Source organism: Protomyctophum bolini, assembly GCF_963924005.1.
Source record: "Protomyctophum bolini genome assembly, chromosome: 13".
Lineage (NCBI taxonomy): Eukaryota > Metazoa > Chordata > Actinopteri > Myctophiformes > Myctophidae > Protomyctophum > Protomyctophum bolini.
This window is the reverse complement of record NC_137874.1, coordinates 25,063,511-25,087,113: the sequence shown is the minus strand read 5'-3', so window position 1 is coordinate 25,087,113 and position 23,603 is coordinate 25,063,511. Positions and strand designations below refer to the sequence as shown.

At 42.2% G+C, this 23,603-nt stretch overlaps 1 protein-coding gene across 2 annotated transcripts in view; it reads right to left on the bottom strand.

The window, feature by feature from the left end:
- Nucleotides 1-23,603, bottom strand: part of dscama (Down syndrome cell adhesion molecule a) — a 113,251-nt gene that overhangs the window by 40,918 nt on the left and 48,730 nt on the right. For both annotated transcript variants that reach the window (XM_080779962.1, XM_080779961.1), the window contains exons 4-8: nucleotides 6,595-6,744; nucleotides 5,147-5,425; nucleotides 4,452-4,727; nucleotides 3,772-4,068; nucleotides 1,872-2,147 (exon numbers count right to left, since the gene is read on the bottom strand). In XM_080779962.1, the coding sequence (XP_080636088.1) occupies nucleotides 1,872-2,147; nucleotides 3,772-4,068; nucleotides 4,452-4,727; nucleotides 5,147-5,425; nucleotides 6,595-6,744 (1,278 nt within the window). The remainder of the gene's footprint in view (nucleotides 1-1,871; nucleotides 2,148-3,771; nucleotides 4,069-4,451; nucleotides 4,728-5,146; nucleotides 5,426-6,594; nucleotides 6,745-23,603) is intronic.

The window sequence follows — 23,603 nt, the reverse complement described above, 5'->3', positions numbered from 1 at the left end:
CGCCATGTATCCGAAGGAAGTCTGATCCAATCACTTTTAGATTTCTCCAGTTCTCCAGGGGGGGGGGGGGGGGGGAGATCCTTTCCTTACGTCATTCACAAATTATCACTTATTATTTAGACCAAAGCTTCACACTCATACAGCATGTTGCAGCTGTGGGTGAATACTTTTCCTTACGCAGTGAACCAGAATTCTCACTCAAACAACACCTCCACTTCCTCCAAACCCCCCCCCCCTCTCTCTCTCTAGGGACACTGTAGCCATCGTGAGAAACAGATGCTTTGGAAAATTAATGATTTAAAATAGCATTGGAATAAGCAGCACTTCAGCGCTTATTTAATTCACAACAAAATAGGCATAATAGGCTCCTGGGGATTCCCCCCTCGGCAGTGGCGGAATGCTAAGCAGCCGCGAGGTAAATTAGCCAGGGCGGAATGGCGGGCATGGCTTCGTCTAGTGCCGTGTGATCCCCCCCCCCCCCTCGTTAGCCACGCAGAGACCCAACCAAAGGAACAGAGGCCGGGGGTGGGGGGTTGGGGCGTTAGGGGGGGTTGGGGGGTTTAACATTTCAAATAATCGTCTCTGTCAGGTGGAAACCCTGTATGTCCAAATGCGATACGTTTCAGGAAAAGCTGCGTTCAGTGGATTTTTGTATCCGTAGTACAAGCTTGTGTTTCATTGGTTCAATATTTATAAAAAACACAAAAAATAGAATAAAACAATAGCAGATCAACAAGCTCACAACTTATCGGGTCACGACACATTGTGAGCTTGTACATCTGCTACTTTTGCTATACTTTTGTGTGAAACTACAGTATGACCAAATAGGGCATTAATCCCGCCCTCCCCCAAATAGGAACCATAAATAGTTTCAATATGGAGATACAAGGTTTCTGCCCCCACAGCGACATCATTATGCATCGTCAATGAAGGAGGAGAGCCTTCTGGGGTTATCAACATCTGACTCAGCCCGCCGCCTCAGCACTGCATATTCAGATCAGCTGATATAAGCCGGCCGTAGTATGATGATGATGGAGATGCCACTCTGCTATCAGTGATGTGGCGGGCTACATGGGTGCACAGCGTCTCATATTATACCAATAGCCCCTATCAGTGTTTTCCTGAACACAGCATGGTTGACAAATATATAGAGGTGATGATTTGAACTGTTTATAAGGCGATGTGTGATGCAACACGTGTGAGTATTGGGGATCGTGGGTGGACGTGGATCATGATAAACTCTCTCCATGCATAAAGCTCTCAATGTGGCGCATCGCAATGTGTTGTAAGCTTGTAGTTTGGCTATTTGCCTTTGCAATGCATATTGCCCCAGGAAGATTAAGTCTGGCCCCTCTCAATTGTGGGAGGACTTCACGGCCGAAGTGGTGACGAGCCAACCTGATTCGCCAGGCTATAACCAACCAGGTCCCAGTATTCAAATAGAAGGTACTTCCAGCTTCCCTGCATCGGCTGATCGCTACGTGAGGTTTGCTCGTTGTTTCTATTTTGTAGTGTATGCTCGTTGTTTTTGTTCATCACTTCCAATTTCTCTTGTTTGTCCTGTATCCAGTATGAAATCTCAAATCTCTCTCCTGATTGGATACCATTGGTACCCAGGCGTACCCTAACCTGAAAATGTATTTTCTGTACTACTGAACAAATACTCTATAGCAATCTTTTCTATCAGAATATAGATTTATCTAGCACTTATTTGAACCAAAAACATAAAATATGAGTGTTTATTCTTTTAATTTGCTGCTTTCTTTAGTTTTAGCGATTTGAGCTATTTTTGTATTAGCTAAATATTAGCTAAATATGTATTTTTGTTTTGTAAGTGGCTAATTGACAGATGTGTTTGTGGCCCATAGTACCTTTCACACTGACATGCACACTCTGGTGTGTGGAGAGCTGTGGCTGCACCAACACGTTGCACGTGTACTCTCCCTCGTCCACGTCCTTCTGCACGTCAAACAGCTTCAGCGTGCCGTTGTTCTCAAAGGCTCGCTGGCGGTGGTTGTATGGCAGCAAGTTGGAGTCCTTGTACCACTTGATGGAGTAGTACGGGTAGCCAATGACGCGACAGTGGATGTACATGTCCCGCCCAGCGATGGCAGTGAGGTTCTTCATTGGTCGTATGCTGGCAGGCCCTTAAAAAGTCGCAATGGAGAAAACACCTCTCTTAAAATGGTTTTGAGGCATGTTGGGTCAAGGAAAAGCATTGTGTTGTGTACTGCAAGTGTCTTGCGTGTTTCAGAACACTGCAAGTTTATTATGTCTTGATTCATTTTGATAAATCGAGGAATAAACGTAATGAGTCACAATCTGGAATTCCCAGAGTAGTAGCTACTGTATCTACCTCGTTCTCATCATCCAAAGAAAATAATCACATCCAAGTATCTCCCTGTGCCTCAACAAAGAAATCAATTCCAGCGAGCAAAGTAACAGAGATGCATCAATCCTTTTTCATACCAAATTTGCATCTTGCCTTGTCAGTGACGTGGAGGGGGGCTTATTCCTGGATGAATTAGGTGGAGCGTGTACCCTTCCATTTGAGTCTGAAGTGAATATTACCTAGTGCTCCCCACCTCTTCTGCGTCGGCCGCGATTACCTCTGACAAGCATTAGAGCGGAATGTTCCCTCGCTCCCCCCACTCACCAACCTATTATCAAAACCATTACTCATGTTTCCCGCACTCGCTCACACACACTCATGCAAAACCAACAGAATAAACCAATAGGCTTCCATAGCACCACATCCATGATGCTTATCAGAGAAAATGGACTAATAGGCTATCTTTTATGAATGTACCGCAGAGGACAGTTTTACTGGGCTCTGTAGTGTACTTTGAGCACAGGCCCATCCAGGGAGTTTGCTACTCTCTTTAGCACGATTAAGGAGCCAATGACGTGAAGAAGCAGTCATTACACTTTCTCTGCAAATGGCACCTGTGGAGATTTATCTTCATCGCTTGGCTGCATTCAGCAAATCATGGACCCTCACATAAGAAGCTATGGAATCGCCCTGTTTAGCTTTAGCAACATGCAAGAATGAACACAATCAAATTACGCACATCAGTATACAGCAAGTACCCTTCGCTCCGCAACGCAGAAACGATAATGGCATTGACTCTGAGGAGGGGTGGGAGTAGGGGGGGCTAGAGTGCCCCAGTATTACTGCTACACAACAATGGCAATCCAGCCAACCATCTCCCTGTAGAGAACAGATAGCTCCAGAGTCATACACGAGTACTAACTGTAAATCACCCTAATGGCGTCCCAATATAAAGCTATCAGCAGGTGTTAGGAAGGAAGCAGGGCGTTAGATAGGTTAATGTTGACATCGGTGACTGATGATAGGTGGGGGCACTCCAGGAGCCTGCAGAATCTCCTGCCCTATTCGGAATATGAAAATAAAGCAACGAGGCCAGTACGTCTCTCTTGTTTGACACATAGACTAGCAGCATGCATGTCCTGTATCACTAGATTATTCTCGTATAACTAGTTTCTAATAACTAGATTCTTCTATATCACTAGTTTCTATATCACTTCCAATTCCACTGTTCATCCTGTATCCAGTATGTGTTCTCTTTCTTAATGGGATAACTGGTATCCACACCTGAGTATTTATTTTCTGTAAAGAGTAAAGACATGGAGACGCCTATAGTTGCTGAAGTTTCAATGAACACCCCGGAGCAAAACAAATCAAGACACGTGCGTGGATGTGCATATGTATATGTGATGGTGTGCTGGAAGAGCTGATCTGACAAGCACCTCTTACGTTTATTCGCGCCTGGTAGGAGACGGTCCCGGCCGAGTTGTTGCAGATGCAGCGGTACACGCCTCCGTCGGGGACCTGGGTCTGGCTGATGTTGAGGTGGCTGACCACTTGGCCCTCCGTGTTGGTGTAGTGGGAGATGCGGTGGCGGCTGTCCCGTACCACGGGCTCATCGTCCAGGGTCCACGTCACCCGGGGCTCGGGCGTACCCTTCACCGTGCATGCCAGCGACACAAACTCATTGATGTTGAAGACCTTCTCGCTGAACGAGGACAGGATCTTGGGGGTGCCGTCTGGAAGGTTAAAGAGCAGGTTTTAGTGTGATGACATGCATAAAAAATTTAAATATCCTGAATAATACACAGCAGTATATTTATATCCCTTATATACCAACGGCTAAGGAGTATGGGTAAGCTTGGTTGTTGGTAATGCTGGTTTCTTCTCTGGACCCACAACACTATTGATTACCGCTCTAACCTCTTTATATTGGTGCATGGCCATGGGAGACAGATGCAGTTACTATGCTGACGCAGCTATGCAAACCTCTTTCACATAATCTAATAAGAGGGGCTTGGGCTGGGCTGCACAGCAGCAATCATTAGCACAAGCACATACTCTCTTAAACACATACATGCAAACAACCACGAAAAACATGCTTCTAATTACAAGTGCTGACCTTCCAGGATGACCTGAACATAATCCTGGGCAGACATCTTGCCGTTCCTGGCAAAGCACTGGTAAGCTCCTCCGTCACTCTTGGCCATGCCGCCCATTACCAGGTTGTCCCGGTTCTGGCCTGTGATGCGAACACTGTTCCCGGGGTAGATGAGCTCTCCGTTGCGGTACCAGGACATCTGGTACTCCTCAGAACCAGTCACACTGCAGGACAGTGACACCTGGCTCCCCACGCTGCCCTTCACCTTCCGTGGGCTCACCACTGCCTTCAGATGCTCTGGAAGGGGTGCAATGTGGTTAAGTGGCTGACTTCCATAGTGATACTACGTAGCATCACCTGGCATAAAAGCCGTGCTAAAGATGCATTACAGTAGTGTTTTTTTTGCTGTCTGGACCAATAAGTCGAACAAGGACAAGGAATTTATTTATTACAGTATATTGTGAGCTTATAGATCGGTCATTGTTGCGATATACTTAGTTGCGCACACCACAGGCTATATCAGGTCTTTAACAGTCATTATTTATTCCTACACTACACCTATTGGTTAAAAATGTTTCTTAAATTTAAACATTTAAAATAAAATTACCCACGAACCACCTGTAATTACCACTGGTTAAGAAACATTACATGTATATCAGTATATTTATGTAGGCTATGCCAATATTAAGATCCACCACAAAAGGTCCACCACTGACCTTTGACGAGGAGCCTTCCAGCAACCTCAGCATTGCCATAGCTGTTCCAGACCTCACACACATATGTCCCTGTGTCACTCGGCTGAGCCCTTTCTATCAGCAGCCCCGTCACACTCTGTCGGAAGCGCGAGTCAGGCTCGAGCGGACGGTTGTCCTTCAGCCAGCGGTACTTGGGTGCTGGGTGACCGGAGGCCTTGCAGGGTAACTCCACCCGATGGGACGCCATCACCTCACGGCGCTCAAAGCTGTCCAGGATGTGGGGCGCTGAGTTGGTTGGGTCTGGAAGGCAGGGACGTGTGTCACAAGTTTGACAGTGTCCCTCACTTGATTTGCCGTTATTGTTTTAATAACGCGTTATCACAGTCATCATCACTAATGCCTTAGAGTTATAAACAATGCATCTACCTATCAGGTATTTATTGACATTATTAGGTGATGTGTATGAAACATCATTCATACAAGTAATCTGCGGAAAACAACTGACAGACACAATACCTCTCCAAGTAGGCATTAAAACAGGCTGTTCATGGAGTGCCATTAAATTTGTTCTTGCCATCAATGGGTGGATTAAGCGGTTGTGTGACTGTGCCCCACCCAATGTGCTATCCCCAAACCCCGTCCAGGGTTATGCAGATGACATACAGCTAGCATCTTGGGGATAGTGTTATTAAGAATAATGCTCTCTAGAACAAACACACCAAGTGTGCTGTTCCCTACCAGAGACGTAGTCTCACAGTGTGTTTTAACAGCGGGAGAACAACGGCGAGCGACACATGAATTTCATTGGCTATCGCCTAATCGCCCGATATCGCCGGACGATGCCGCCCAATCTTTTCAGGCGACGTTCCTCCCACCTTTCGACTGTCGCCTGTTCGCCTGCTATCGCCATAGTTGCTGGGTCCCATTGACAAAGAATGCCCTTCCGGAAGATTTGTCTGGCTGTCGCCCGCTGTAAAAACACACTGTGAGGCTGACAAAAGCCCTGAGTTTACCATAAACTCACAACCTATACATGTGTACGACCTACAGTACAGTACAGCTGTGCGAGGACATTTGCTTATTTGTCACATATCAACCTCTCTTTTCATGGAAGAAAAGTAGGAAGAAAGTAAAAAAGAAAGTAGTCTCCTCATGCTTCAGTTTCACAGCTTTCTTATTTCAATTTCAGTTGGGATTCAGGTCAGGTATACGTATACTATCCACCCTTCTGATTTATTGGATGATGTAACAAACCGAGAGACAATTTATCCACACATTCACATTTTCACATTAAGGCCTGGATTACTCTTTAGGCTAGGGAGAATTAGCATTTGCATGTCGTTGATGTCGGGCAACTTTTCTTTTTTTGTTCCAGTTTTTTCCCCTTGTAATTAAAGGCCTACTTCATCATACAAGAGTGTTGCACAAAAGGTGTGTGGTAAAACAATGTGTGTTGCTGTTCTGCGTACCTGATACTATGAGGCGGGCACTATTGCTCTGTCGGGTGTCTCCTGAGTAGCGGTGGCGCGTCATGCATCTGTAGTTGTACAACCCGTCCTCCATTTGCACATCTAGGATGTACAGGGCTCCCGTAGACGTGATGAGAAACCGTGGCAGTGCTAAAGAACATGCACAAAAAAAACAAATGGCCACATGAGCATAGTATAGAATTTTACACGACAAGTAATAACACAGAAGAATCATCTTTATTGTCACAGCACAGGTGTACAGATCTGCTATTTTCACTATAGGGTCCCAGACAAAAGTCTAATCTCTTTATCGGGTCTTGAGCTGGTTGAGAACATTAACATCATATGCAGGTGTACATAACGAGCTTCCTTGAGACAGGAACAGTAAAAGAAAGTAGCAGCAGGTAGACTACGACAGTGTTCTTAAGGTGCAGTTCAATAGGCTAGTTCGTGCAACAGGTAAAGGTGCTACATGCTAACCACATAATCACAAAAGTAAATCCAACTCAGGTATAAAATAATTACCAAAATACCAGTCATAATATTTTGGTAATTTTTTTAGTACTGTACTGTACTATATTGTATTATAGTACAGTACAGTACGTCACACTTCATTCTTCATTCATTCATCTACAGTGAGATTGTGCAAAGACAAATGGTATTATGTTTCTTTATAAACTGAAATTGCTTGGAGGGAGGGGGAAAAAGCCATATAATCCAATATTGGAGTCACTTAGCAAATATTTGCAAGTCAAGTGAGGTATGCGGCCCTGTGTGATTGTACAGTAGTCACCAAACATCTGCTGCAGCCCATTTAGCTCAGCACAGCTCGGAGCCACTGTGACAATTCTGTGTGTTGTGTGGCTCTGTAACACAGGTCATTATCATGTAGCTCATCGTTCTTCTCTCTCTCTCAGGGGGGAACACACTCTCTCTCTCTCTCTCTCTTTCTCTCTCTGTCTCGCCCTCTCTCTCTCTTGTGCTCTCTCTCTGTCTGTTTGTTTCTCTCTTTCTTTTTCTTTCACTCACTTTCTCTCCTTCAGACTAAAGCAGAGGGAGCGCAGGGATCACAGAGTGCTTTGATAAGGCATCGTTGAACAGGTCGGATGTGCTAATATCATGCTAATGTCATGCTAATTTGCAGGACCACATGGAGCAGAGAGAGGTGGCTGGCATTTTATGAGAAGTGATGTCTTATATGGCAAGTGGCTGCCAGGGTATTCCTGTGCCACTGATGATGGAAAAGCCCATTTGGGATGCACTCAAATAGCTCCTCTGTACGGTGGAATGACTCTGGAAGTGGTGCATAATATAGGCAGGGAATTCATAGCATGCACTGTATAGGGTGTTAAATAAGTCTCATTCCGTTTTTTCCTGTCATGACAGATCCATATATATGCAGATTGAGTCATCTCATATAAAACAGCAGGCACAGACTGTAATCATCACCATTACAACGATAAAAGCTCAAACCGGCACATTGGAAATGACCATTCTTAATCATTTAAACAGCCACAAATGTACAAGTGTAAAACTATTTTTGTGGAACCATAAAATGTCTATAACTTTTTGAAACCCAAGTGGAATGAAATCTATTCTGAAGTCAGAACATGAAAATATCCCTCTGTGGGCTTAATTTGCCTTTTGACCTTTGCAATTTCCCCAGTTCTCTACATACTGTACAGTAAGAGATCCACATCCAAGCCTGCTTTACTGTATACATAGTTGTGTCTCACACGTAAAATAGCCATGCTTAGCTCAAATGTGTTGCGCTGTGACACGTTGTGAGATTGTAGATCGGCAATTTTCAGTGAGAGAAATTATTTACAACCAATCATGATTTGCAATAAATTGGACAGTTGATTGGAATTTCTTTTCTTTTTTTTTCAATTTTTGTAGACAAACAACCCCACATATACCCCACCCTCCCCGGTTCCATCACAAAACAAGACAACAACAGAAAGAAAAAAAACAACAACAATAAAATAAAATAAACAGGTATTAAAGGATATAAATAATAAATGAAATAAATACAATAAAATAAAATGTGCCTTTTACTAGATTAAGGGGCTACACAGTGAACCAAATTACATGTAGGAAAAACACTTAGGACACATCATCAAAGGACAGTGAGTCGGAGGACAGTGAAAGGGTGAATTCAAGGAAAGGGGACCAAGCCTTTCTGGCGAGATTTGAACCTGTTGTATCTGAGCTTCTCCAATGGTATAAAGGATAGAACATCCTTGACCCAACTTGTAAATGTTGGAGGTTTATCAGATTTCCAATTGCGGAGAAGAAGTCTCCTCGCTATGAGTGAAGCAAAAGCTATGAAATTGGCTTGGGGAGAGGTAATTGGTGCATCGTCGTTGGGAACTCCAAATATAGCAGTTATCGGGTTGGGCGCAATTGGCATATGACAGATGGTTGAGAAAGCATCAAAAATACTATTCCAAAATGGGTTCAAGGAAGTGCTGATTGGAATTTCTTAGTCAATAGGAATAACATATACATGTTCCCATGAATATATGTTTTATATTATGGTATTGTACAATGTACATTGCCACAGACAAATGCTGCAACCACAGAGAGGAAGAGAGAGAGAGAGAGAGAGAGAGAGAGAGAGAGATGAGGGAGTGAGGCTGCAGCTTTGGAGACCAAGTGATGACCTAGTTAGGAATGAAAAGCCATGGATTTGATATCCTAAAGGAGGTTTCAGCTTGTGGGCTACTGTAGATGCACATGTTTGTGTAACATACAACTACTGGTCAAAAGACACATAAAGTACACACATATTGTATGAGTGCGTGCGAGTCCAAGGTGTGTACTGTGTACTCTTCACCTACTGCATTAAGTATAATATTATACCAGTAAGACGCGCAAACGCGGGAAGACATGATCTGCTAGGTCTCATAGTAAGTGCTCACTGCGTTCGCAATCACTGCGTTCGCAATCATTATATAATTAATGCATTATACAGTATACTGTACATTTAACTCTGCAATTGAAGTTTAAACCCTCTATATTTAATAAAGTGGACCTGAATTGGCTACTTTTTCTCTACCGCTTTTTTCCATCTACATCGCTTTTCTCAAAATAGCCGATCTACAAGTACATTGTGAGATTGTAGATTGTAGCGGCTATTTTGGGCTAATGCTAATTCGTACGTGTTTTGAAGTGTTTACTGTATCATGTATCAGTATTTATGATCAATGCTGGAAAGTGGCACAACATCATGACACATTTAACCCACCCACTCACAGTAAGCCAATAACTAAGAAGAGAGGAGGAGGCTGTCTAGTCCTGTCTTTACTCTATATTTGCTCTGCAAACTCTGCAAAGCATCAAAAGATGACAAGGCTTATGAGAGGAGCTTTCATCAGAACAGACTGCATGTCATACACATTACACAGTGACACACACTTAACTCTTGTTTATTTGCATGCTTGCTCGCTCGCCTGATAACTCACTCGCTCACTCACCCATTCCATAACACATTCAACAAGCTTCTAGATTGTTACTTCAAGTGCTCTCCTGCTTGCAGTGCTGAAATCAAGGGACTTGCAGATTGCTGCATTGCTACTATGCAACACATTATCATGTTTACCGTAAATACAATAAAAATGGAAACTGGTGTATGGTATAAATGGTATATTAGAAAAGATCATTAGAAAAGGTCATCATGCTAAAACCGCCAGTTTTAGAAGTATTTCCCAAATATTTAAATTTTTGTTCTTACTGTAAAGATAATTTCCCGTCTTCTCTGTCAACCAATTCTCTTTCAAACAGCTGAGTGAGTGTACAGTATGTGAATGTTCTTGTGAGGGCATTTCTATCTATGCGTTATCATTCACTGCAGTTATCTGAAATGGCATTGGTGTGCATGTGCATGTGAGTAGTACGGTACGTGCGTGCACCCGTAGTACGTACGTGCTCGCCTTGCATGCGCATTGTGTACAGTATATACTATAGTATCTACCTGTGCATGCCATGCACATGCATGTTTGTTCGTGTAGGCGAGTGTGAATGTGTTTATGCAGCACACAGTTGCATGGAGGGGCGGTCAATAATAACGATCGCACTCTTCAACTACGCCTTTTGCCCTGCTTCTCTCTGCTGCATGCATTGCATACTAACACTGGCTGATTGAGAGCCTCCACTGTTCCTGCACTATGTATATGCTATAGCATCACAAGAAAGATTCTAATGTCCAAATTTCATCTTTTGATGTCTTTTTTCATGAATGAATGTTTTTGTTTTAGACTTTGTCATAATGGCAGTGTCACATGAACGTAGCGAGAAATCTACAAGCTCACAATGCATCTCTCTGCAACACTTTTCTGAGCTTGTATATCTACTACTTTTGCTTTATTTTTAGATATATTTTTGAAGCATATACTGGTACACCTATAATGACATGCCCAAAATAGTAGTTATGACTGTCTGTATTAATATTTAACGAATGAATTGTATTAACAAGAGCCTGGCTGTTACTAAATAATAACTACATTGGATCCATTATAAAATAGAATAAATCATTTTGGACATACCATGTGTACATAATATGTGTGTGTGTGTGTGTGTGTGTGTGTGTGTGTGTGTGTGTGTGTGTGTGTGTGTGTGTGTGTGTTTGTTACCCATATGAAGCATGGTTTTCTTTGGCCCACAAGTGGGTGTGTAAATAGCTATGGCATCACTTGGCCCCAGGTGGCATGCTGGACTGCCAGTCTCCCCTGGCCAGGTGCTTGGCATGGCCAGTGCCTGCCTGGGACACAAGAGCCTTTCTGTGGAGGACTACTCAATAGATTCAGTTAATCTCCATACAAGCTGCCCTGAGCTGTCAACCAGTTTCCCTTTCAATCAAGGAGCTTTATAGTTTTAGGGGGTATGGTTTATATACACACACACCCCTAAAACTACTAATCTCATTGCTGTTAGGCAGAAACCTTGTACTGGTATGTTTTATTAATGGTATACTGTCCTTAGTGTCCTACTTTGTCGTACAACGTTGACAAGCAAAATGACAGAGCTTGTATATCTGCTATTTTCACTATGTTTGAAAAGTCTGTTAAAACGAAGTGTTTAATTCTGTCTGTGGGGTTTCAAGTAAAGTAAAAATGAAAAGTATTAATATAGCGTGTGACTAAATAATATTGGATCCATTGGAACGCAAGTTATTTATTTCCATTTCTTGAAAAAAACAATTTCTTATCTATCTTCAACCGCTTATCCGTAGTCGGGTCGCGGGGGCAACAGCTCCACCAGAGTGCTCCAGACTTCCCTCTCCAGAGCAACATTAGTGACTTCCTCCTGGGAGATTCCGAGACGTTCCAAAGCCAGTGAGTCGATGTGTTTCCTCCAACTGCGCCTTGGTCTGCCCCAGGGTCTCCTCCCAGTAGGACGTGTGTCGAGGACAATTTACAATTTAGGCATTTAGCAGACGCTCTTAATCCATAGCGATTTACATTAGGCCCTCCCTAGGGAGGCGCCCGAGAGGCATCCTAACCACCTCAGCTGGCTCATTTCCAGGCGAAGGAGCAGCGGTTCTACTCCGAGTCTCTCTCGTGTGACTGAACTTCTCACCCTATCTCTAAGGGAGATGCCAGCCACCTGTCGAAGAAAACTCATTTTGGCCGCTTGTATTCGCGACCTTATTCTTTCGGTCATGACCATAGGCGAGAGTAGGAACAATTATTCTTTCTTTCTTTCTTTCTTTCTTTCTTTCTTTCTTTCTTTCTTTCTTTCTTTCTTTCATCTGTGAATCACATTGACCCCTAAGTGACACAGTTAAGCACTTTGACCTGTGCTTGCTGGGTTGCTGGGTCCATCTGGTCAGAAGGTGTCCTTTCCTTTACCTGACTGTATAAAATACAAAGTTGCCTCGACCGGTGTATGAGTCAGACACTTAGAGTATATGTGACAGGTGCCAGCAAAAAGTGCCTCAACTCGCCAGAACGAAATGGTCTAAATGGTCAAAATAAAATCGTTTTTTTTTTTATGTGTTTTTTTTTTTTTTTCATATGAAGACAGTTTGAATGTTGAAGAAGGTTTTTATTCCAACAGATTGTTCATTTGGGCAAATTAAACGTATACATTTATATGTCAAAGTAGGCTTGTTTTTTAACAATGTTTTGGGACCGGAGAAGCGCAGTTCTGAGATTTGCATGTTGTTTTCGATTGGTCCTGGGATCTCTTTGTCCTGAGGTTTCACGCTCTGGTCACCGCCCATTAGCGTGCTTGTGTTTGTAAACAAATAATTATTCTACATGGCTATAGTATGGAGGAGCTTTTGGGTTATACTTTACAGGAAAATAAACAAAACCACGTAGCTACTCGCTCAAATACGCTTCCCAGCCTGGAAGCTATTTCTACCGTACTTCCACCATCACACAACAACAGGCTAAAAGCTAGCTAGCCTAGTTAGCTAGCTGTCGTGTGTTAACAGAGGGACATTGTCTTAACTGCTGAGATGTTGTCATAAGCATCTAAACACATGTTTTCACTCCTAAAATGTATAAAACTAATAATACATGTGAAACGTTGCCCGTTAGTGCTATATTGCTTCATAGCCATGGAAGTTATTGCTTGTTGCTGCTTGTTCCTCCTCCACCCGCGGCGCAAATAGCCAAGAACACTCGTCTTTTCTTTAAATTATAACTCGCTCATTTTTTGCTCATTTAAAAAAAATCAAAATACTATATAAACTACGAAATTCGGGCTTTCATTTGGTATACAGATCGTTTGTGTAGGCCGTCTCTACGAAACGGTATCAAGTGAAAAGGAAATGTCGGGAATTCGTTTTGTGTAAAAGATTATCGTCAAATATATGGCCGTTAGTACTGTTAATTCAACATCCGGTGAGGGGAGGATACGGATTGTGTATGGAAATCAGCGCATACAGTGGGTGGGCTTTAGACCGGATGTAAGCCTTGCACACTAAATAGAAACCATGCAGGCATGTGAACGGATGTTTATTAAAAATAGCAAATCTACAAGCGCACAACGCATCATAGCCTGATGCGTCGGTTTTATTTATCTAAAATACTGGGTCAATTGTCTGACTTTGATTGCTGCCTTAAAGTACTGTAGACCTGCATAAAATGGTGTAGCCTACTGCAGCTATTTACAACACAATGTAAAAGCATTGGTCTAAAACTACATAGCCTATATCCATTGAAAACTCAGTTAGCCTACTAGTTACTTTTTAGATTGTATTATTACAAAACATACACTAAACAACTTCAGTCCTACATTTCTTTACTTTAACTCAAGTAAAACAGTGTGTCCACTCAACTGTCATTGACAGGTAACCTAGTGGGGGAGTGGTTAGTGGGTGGGGGAGTGATTATGCAAGACATAGGGGTGTGGACAAGCATCTATTGTCACACCCATTCCAAAGAGAATCTTTGAAGGGAAATTTCTCTACTTTGCATTTGTATCTGTTATCTGTTTCAACAAGTTTTAGATGGTCATATCTCCTTCAGTTATTGTCCAATTTCATTGAATGATACATCATATGAAAGCTTACATTCTGTACTTTAATAATCTGTAATAATCTGTAATCTGTAAAAATCGAGTTGAGGACCAAAGTGCTGGCCTGTGTCACATATATACAATAGAGAAGACACCCAAGTTCTCCTCCCGTCCACTTGCATTGAGTTGCTCAGAAGCGCATGAGGCGAATCCACTCCTCCTTCCGGTTTAGGAGCCCTGTGCATTCTGGATTTTTGCCCTCAAACACATGAACGCGCGACGACCGACACATGAACTAGCATCGTGCGTGTGTGCGTGTGCGTGCTACTCGTGGTGAACGCGCATCGCTATGTTGGCAGCAGACTCGTCTGCTGTTTTTTATCATATTAGCATTTTGAATAGATTAAGAACATGGATGTATCTGATTCTTTAAATTCGTTATTTTTATACACCTCTATGAACTGTTTACACACCATATAATATAATATTAATGCAATAAACTGAAGTTCATTCCAACTTGTGTTATTGTGTGGTGCAGTGCTGCAGTTGAATATTTGCTTTTAAAGGGACTTTATACTTTTGCTAATTCACATTTAGAAGAAAGTGAAAATATAGGCTACATACATTTTACAAATACACTTTACCAATGACAATGTAGAACAATTTTAGCTCTGAAGAACACTTTAAGCCTTCATGGCAAATGCAAGGTCACAGCACCACTCTAAACTATTAAATAATAATGCTACAGATCTCTAATAAAATGCCAAAATACAATAAATGATGGGTTCTTTTTCATAGCACTTGTAGCACTATGAATGCAAATATAATAAATATTAAATATGTATCAGACAACCAACAAATGTAATACAAACTATATATTTATATAACAAAATAATATTTAAAGTGTGACAATATTGTCACAATTGTAAAATTGTAATTGAAAAAGAATGTCAATATAGTTTAAAAAAGAGCACTTTGACACTTGTCATGCCAATTTGCGCACCACTATGAGCAATGACCTTTTAGACATATTACTAACAAAAATACCAAATCGTACATGATCTACTGCTTGACCAGACAGATATTGTTTTTGGTTCTTTAGACAATATGAACATATTCCAATATCTGATATGCAGAATAAATGCTGCGTAGGCTATTCTATGCCATTCAGGTTCATATATGTGCATAGGAAATATGTCTCAAAACTGGATGTACAGTATTCCAGTCCCACTGTTGTTTATCCAGTGTGAATAATAGATTATTTTAAAAATCATTGCAATTTGATCTGTGACTTTTGCAGAACCCAATGTTTTAATTCAGAGGTTGGTTTAAAATGAAAGCATTTTGATTATCTCGGTAAGCACATCAATACGAATCTGGGTTATTATTGTGGTTATCTTAGCACTTCATCATGGATTCCTTGGGTGAAATTCCCAGTTTTACACTTCACATGTGACATAGAGAAATTCTTCCTTGATCTCCACCTTTTCTTAACTGCACTTTGTCCAAACAGAATAAATGTAATTTACACACTTAACCATAATTTGATTTTAATTGGAAAATTGATCATTTTCAGTGTTATGGAATAATTTAACCATTGATTTTAGACTGTAAAGATCGAGACGGCACTGCACAGAGCTCCACGACCACCAGTCAATCATTCAACCTCTGCCCAGGGATGGAGGCTTGAAGACGGGGTAAATGGAGAGACATACGCCTGGCAGAAAATGAGTTTCGCCTACTTGTAGGTTATCAAACCATGTATTTATATCGGTAAATAATCATGTTGATGCTAAATCAACATTAACATTTCATGTACAGCTGCTATTTAAAAAAAAAAAAAAAGAATTCGGACTCGGGAGTTCTACAGCAGAAGCCTATGGTAAGTGAATGGGAAGTCCTGGCAGTCAAAATGACATAAGCGATCTTTATAATCTTAATACTTGGTCACAAACCAACTATTTTACAAGAACAATATTGATGTAACTAGAGATTAGACAAATTATCTATATTTTATATACACGGAATAATAAGTAATGAGCAAAAGTCCTGATGCGACATTTCCTGGTTTTAATGCGGTCTGTCTCTCAGCGCTCCGCTCTGGGGCAGAGCTCAGAGAGCTTGGTGAAACTTGCTGGAGTGGGCGGAGCCTAGTGCGCGTTCATGTGTTTGAGGGCAAAACCTTACCAAACTGCAATACCTTCTTCGGCCACTATGTCCATTGCGCTTCAGGATTTTCTCTGGGTGTCTTCTCTATTGTATATATACTCTAAGGTCAGACATGAGTGGTAAGCAACACAGGAAAGGAAATGGTGTGTGTGTGTGTGTGTGTGTGTGTGTGTGTGTGTGTGTGTGTGTGTGTGTGTGTGTTTGTGTGTGTGTGTGTGTGTGTGTGTGTGTGTGTGTGTGTGTGTGTGTGCAAGTGAGTAAGTGTATAAGAGAGAAGACGTGCTTGAAGTCAGAGTTGTCAGGTGCCTGTTGGGATCTGCCAGACAGACAGGGTTGACATTTTTTTGATAATTGCTCTGCCGAGCCATGATCTGAATTAGCATATGAAAGTCATGTCTCCCCCCACCCTATACTGGGAGTACATTGCTGTAATCTAATTTGTAAGCAATTTCAGATGACAGAGGGTGGTTGTATCCCAGAGGTGATATATCTACTATTATCTTTTGTTCTCTCTCTCTCTCTCTCTCTCTCTCTCTCTCTCTCTCTCTCTCTCTCTCTCTCTCTCACGCTTTATTGGTATGAGAAAATATATACGTTTACATTGCCAAAGCAAAAGCCCTTAGAGCTTTGTGGAAAAAGCAGAAAAAGCTAACATTTGAGATACTGATCATTTTCTTATTAAGACCTTGGGACCCTTCACTCCCTATACTGTACACTGTGTAACTTTGAATAATCCATGTGTAACTTTGAACAATCTAACCCTATCAACACCGATGGTCTGCCAGACCAGCTAAACAATGCAGGTAAAAAGTGCTTCCTCATCATTGTGCCTGCTGAAGCCAGGCAGTGTCCCCGCTGTGCAACTGTCTTGGAGTGTATTAGAGAGTGGAGCGACGGTCCCCAGAGACATCTGGGGGCCTACACTGTCACTGTAACCTTGGCCGCTCAAAGTCACAATGTAAAAAAAAGGAAAAAAAATCACGCTGCTTGACATAAACAGCGGCGTACTGGTTCACCTGCAGCCATCTGCATCCTGAATTAATTCCACCTCTCTCATTAAATCAAAAGATAGACTGAGGGAGAGGGCGAAAAAAGCAACTATGTCTGTGTCCTCATTCACGTTTTCTCTGTGTGTGCACGTGCGTGCGTGTGTTCGTGCGTGCAGGAGTAGGTGTGTGTGTGTGTGTGTGTGTGTTGTGTTGGGGGAAGGGGGATGCTCCCTACCGTGCTGCAACTAGAGCTGCAGTGTAAAGAACCATGAACTGCTTAATTGGGTTTTTCAGAAAGGCCTCAGGCGAGCTTAACGAAAAAACAACAAGGCCTTTAGATCCAACTACAGAACTACAACACCACCCAACAAAACTACCATAATAACAGATCGCTAGAGAAATATTATGTTATCACTGTTAAATAAATACATAAATAGAATTATCTATAATAGTGAATTCATAACAAATTGTAACCAAACAACTATGCTTTATAATCAGTAACATTGTAATAATATTACAATGTTACTGAGAAAGCATCGTTTTTTGGTTATGTTTGCACATATTATGTGCTAATATTCTATACAGTATAATTATTAGATTTATCCTATGTTTGCGTTTGTGCATGTCCCAGCTAACTGTAATGTAAACGTATGTCTTTGATGATTTCACCAGAGAGCAAATAAAACCGACAATGCCTGTTATAAATAATATTGAGATCACAATGAACTGCGTCTGCTTCTATACACTATCACCACGTGGAAAGCCTTTTACTGTACAATATCAAGTAAGCGTGTGATGTCAGACTGCTGGGCGAGCGCTGGCGCTTTGGCATGGGGGGTCAGATCAACATATGGAATGAATTCTGTAATGACTATATATGGAGTGTACAGGGTTTGATGAGGTCAGATCAACATAATGGAATGTCAGAACAGGAAGGACGGGTGGAGAAGGATCAACATGGAATGTCACTTATGTCAGCTCTATATGGAGATCTAAGGGTTTGAGGTCAGATGTAGAGTTTCTGGCCGGCTCATATATATGCAGATCTAGATATTTTATTGTTTAGAGAGAGATAGGTATACAGTAGGCTGACAGGAAATGGGGAGAGAGATAGGGGGTTGACACGCAGTAAAGGCCGTCGGGATCGGGAGTCGAACCCGCGGCACACTAGCCTAGGTGCCCAGACGGCTACGCCAGCCGCCTGGGCCATATATGCAGATCTAAATCTAGATCGTCTTCTCCATGTATGGCTATCCAGGGTTAGATGAAGTCAGTGTTGTGATCTTCCTATATGGAGATGGCCATATATGGTGGCGTGATGTGTCACACGAGGTGTGACCATATATGGAGGCGTGATGTCACGGTGATGTCATGAGGCGTGACCATATATGGAGGTGTGAAGTCACAAGGCATGACCATATATGGAGGCGTGGGGTGACTAACTAACGGACGGACGGACGGACGGACGGGAGATGCAAGTTTTCATAGGAAATGCGACCTACAGTCGCAACAACACTGTATTACAGTCTATTGGTACAGTACCATCGTCTTTGTCATAGTTGTGTCATGGACCCTGTACACCTTTTTCACCATTTTTCCAAATAACGTGTCCAGTCTGCAAGGACCTTTAAGGTCTGTACACACTGGGAGTTTTTGTTTTGTGTGATTAATTTGCATTAAATTAACCGGCTGTTTATGCTATGAGTACATCCGCGCAGAATTTGAAGATACTATAAAGGCGTAACAAACGTAACAAGGTTGTTTTTTCCACCACGGATAAAAGCATCAGCCTGTATGAATGTGGCATCACCAAATTAGACAGTACAGTAGTTTGTTAGTACAGTCATGCCTGTCTGGTTTGAGAGTAGTAGTAATACTAATAATAACAACAACAACAACAACAACAACAATGGCAATGACAATGACAATAACAATGTAAGTGTGTGATGAGCACAGACGGCCCTGTGTTGTAATTAGGCACGGTCACAGCCATTGGCAGAGTGACTCCAGTGTGATCAGCATGGGATAAGTATCTCTATGGAGAGGGAGATCCCACCAAATTAGAGCCCCCGTAATAAAAATCATTTGTCATTGTTACAGGAAGCATGTTGACAGCTGCTAGCGCTGCCATGGCAACCATAGCAGCTGCCGCCAGCTTACCAAGCAATATTCCCCATACAATGAGTGGAGGCCTGAGAAGGTGTGCGCACACACACACACACACACACACACACACACACACACACACACACACACACACACACACACACACACACACACACACACACACACACACACACACACACACACACACACACACACACACACACACACACACACACACACACACACAATCTCTCTCTTGTCCTAATTCTTTCTGTCTTACAGTATATGGACCACAAACTTCCAGAGAATGAAGTACTTGGGTCCAAAACTCATCTCACTGCAGAAGAGTTGAGTCAGAGTATGAGGCCAACATTTCTTTTATTTTTCTTACTGCTGCAGCTAATCAGCAGCAGCATCCCTCTGCTTATTAACTAGACACATGCTAGCCTGCGGCTAGTAGCCAGCCTCATATGTCAACCACAGGATGAAGATGTCATTTTCTGCTTGACTGAGTAAAACCGCTATTAAACCTAGATGTAAATGGACGTTAAACAATATTCAAATCACAAGGCAACAGGGAAGAATATAAGCCCTGAGGCACCTGGCCTCATCGTTGCCCCACATTCCCAGCAAAATACGGCAATTTATTTAAAAATAAAATGCCTATCTTTAGGACTTGGTTATACAACACATCTAATAAGGCTATAGACCAAAATGTCCACAAACAATAGGGGAACGGGTAAACCTACTTTTTCCCAACCTAGCTTGCTTTTACTATTATGGTTCATCTAGTCTAGTGTTTGACAAAGCACCTGGTTGAGGTGAGAATTGTGAACGGTTTTGAATTAGAAATGATAAGCGGTATTAGATCTGGTCTGGCCCTGTACAGTCAAATGATTTGTCATGCTCAAATGTGAACATTTGAATGTGCAGTTTCTTCCACTTGATTCTGATGAGGAAACATTACACAGTTGCCATCACTGTATCAGAACAGCAACACTGGTCACTGGAGGTCACTGTCAGTAATTTCCGATGATTGACACCGGGCTGTTTTGTTCAACACACAACAGGCACAAATGAAGAAATGTAGAACCAATCAGTATGATTCTACCTCAATGAATGAAAATATCTCATATAACACAGGGTAAGAATTAGGGGCTCATGTGTGATTGAATAGGGCTTGTTTTGATAAACACTGTGTACTGTGCTCTAATGCTCTAATTCTGTTATTTGTTCAGGACCATAAAAGTGGAATGGCACCGTAAAATAAGCTGTGTACGCAGACTCTCCATGAGACGATATGTCTGTCTGATGAAGTCAAAATTGAGGAACTATCAACTATAGAGTATCCAAACATGCAGCGTACCATGTGCGTGTGCAACTGTGTGTGTGTGTGTGTTTGTGTGTGCATGCGTGTGCATGTGCGTGTGCGTGCATGGAGCATATGAGCCCATTGGTGTCTTGTTATTGGCTTGTGTTGGCACCAGAGCAACCAATGGTCACTGATGGTGGTTGGCTTACAAAGCTATCATTGGCTTCTCTCTGGCTAACACTAAATGAGCCAGTGTTGGGCCTCAGCTGTATGATCATGAATATTCATTGCTCTCAGTCTCCGTCTCTCTAGTTCATCCCTGTATGGAACCTCTGTGTGCTATACTGGCATCCTTTAGGAAGCTATTACCACACACTCAATCACAACCCATGACTTTGCGTCTAGATAATAAGTCAAGCTGACAACAATGGCACTTATTATTGCAAAACCTGAACAAAACAGGCTTTGTTTTAGGAAAAAGGGAAACACTGTTTCTGATTCCTTCTTTCTACTTCACGGACCACTGTAGCAGTGCTCTCTCTCTCTCTCTCTCTCTCTCTCTCTCTATCTATCTGTATAACTTGGTGATCGAGGCATTAAAGAAATAGAGAGCACACAGACAGACATACAGTACAGACAGATAGAGATAGCAAGAGTGAGAGAGAGAGAGCAGGGAGACATATCATTGGACCCTACCCTTGCAGCTTTCTGTCATTACAGAAGGGGCGCAAATCATGTAGGACAGTTTACTCCAAAGTGTACTGTGGCCATTTATTAGTACTTGCTTACATGTGAACTGACATTACATTCACTTGTGTACAGTCAAATTGTCAGTGCACTGTTAAGCCTGATTTATACTAAGGTGCGCGAGCATAGTATAGCCTACCAGCTCATTGTCGGCTTGTAGATCTGCTATTCTCGGCCGTAGCGTGAATTAGGCTTTAATTTACCCATGGTGCCATTTGTACAGTCTGAGTTAAATTAACTCTGAGGGTTTTCACTGCGTACACAAAAAGGCTTTAAATACAGAGCTCATTGGCATTTCATGGTAATTTGCAGTGGCAAGGAGGGCAGGGCAACGCCGCTCTGTAAGTAAAGCAACGAGGGCGAGAGGAGGATTAGATAATCAAACAGTGTGCCACTTTAAATAATCTCTCGCTCCTCTGGGAGAGGTGAGACTCAAAGCTGGAGCCCTTCTATTTTAATTGTCTGATTTTCCTGTCATTACAGTTGAGGGCCTCAGTAATTCAGACCTATTAAATATTCAGGAGCCACACCGAGGATGAGACAGAATAAAGGAGGGAGGGAGGGGGAGAATGCTGAACACAAAGAGAGGACAGTGTGTACAAATGTAACCGAATGGACCCCTAAGGGTACATTTGGTTACATTTGCACGCTTTCTGTAAGAAAAAGAAACAGGATCTGTGCCTAACAGAGACCCTTCCACTGAGTAGGGTTCCAGGGGGTCCAAAATTATGGAACCAAATGGGATTTGGTTCCATTTGTACACTCTCAAAGTAAAATCTACACCTTTGCAGTGTAGATGGGGTCCAGATGACATTTGTATCAAATGGGGCTCTGTGACATAATGCATATCACACTGGGGGGTCCTTGAAATGAAAGAGGTCGAGGAGAATCACTGCTGTACCCGCCGACTGCGTTGACAGTGTGTGGAGCTCTCCGTGGTGCTGAAATGCATGTCTATGAGCAGCTTGTCAGTGAAGGAACACAGGCAGTGAAGGACAAAAGGTTAGGGATTCCCAAGAACTGGAACAGCACATGTAGCTGTAGTGCTATAGCCTGGTTTCTGTTTTCTTTTTTTAAACCTTATTCCCACATTATTAGCTGTGGCCAATCTACATATCTACAGTATACACCAGACAGACAGACAGACAGACAGACAGACAGACAGACAGACAGACAGACAGACAGACAGACAGACAGACAGACAGACAGACAGACTGACTCTCATTTGTTTCACCATAAGAAACCAATGCTGGTCATCAAATTATTGGCATAGGAATCCAACAAAAAAAAAATCCATGAACTATCCCTTTAAGTCAGGCAGGAAAACACAGAGGAAAAGATATTATATATTATAATATACTATTTAACGTATCATTCGGTCATTGCAGCTCATAACAGCAGATTACCAGGCTTATTAAAGATATTATATATTATAATATACCATTTAACGTATCATTCAGTCATTGCAGCTCATAACAGCAGATTACCAGGCTTATTAAAGCTGCAGTCTCTCTATAAGAACAGCTGCCAGCTTTACACACTTGATCCTGCGTCTGTTTAATGAAGCTAAAACATATGCTCTAGTTATGAGACCAATACATATGCTCTGGTTATGAGACCCTGACAAGCTCTTGACATGGCATAATATGAGTCGCAACAACAGTTGCAATTTCCTGAACAATTTCCTGAACACACACCAAGCTGTATCAACTCAATCATAATTATTCCAGACTGTGAAGGTTTAGGCAAATATAGAACTATGATAATAAAATAAATCACACCCGTGGGAAGTGAGGGCCGATCTTATTCAATCAGAATTTGCGTCCTCACCTTCGTCTTCAATGTTTGTGTCAAAATTGTCCATTCATTGTCAATGGGATGTAATGTTTGTGTGGACAAAGTTTCTGCACATACACCAAAAGCTGGACATAGGAAACAATCTTTCTGTCAACATTTCGATTACAAAACCACCTATTAATATATTATTGTGTTCTCCTTGATCATCCATATTAGGTTAGGTTACATGACCACCTAGATTGGATCCTGCAGGCCAGGATCCACAGTGTCCTGTGTGGGAAACCATTAACCAAACGTCCACCAGTGGATGTTTCCATTGGGCTTCTAGGTGTCAGGCAGGGTTACTCTGTTACACATACATTACATACATAAAGGCACGCATGCACGCACGCACACACAGTAGTAGGCTACACACAATC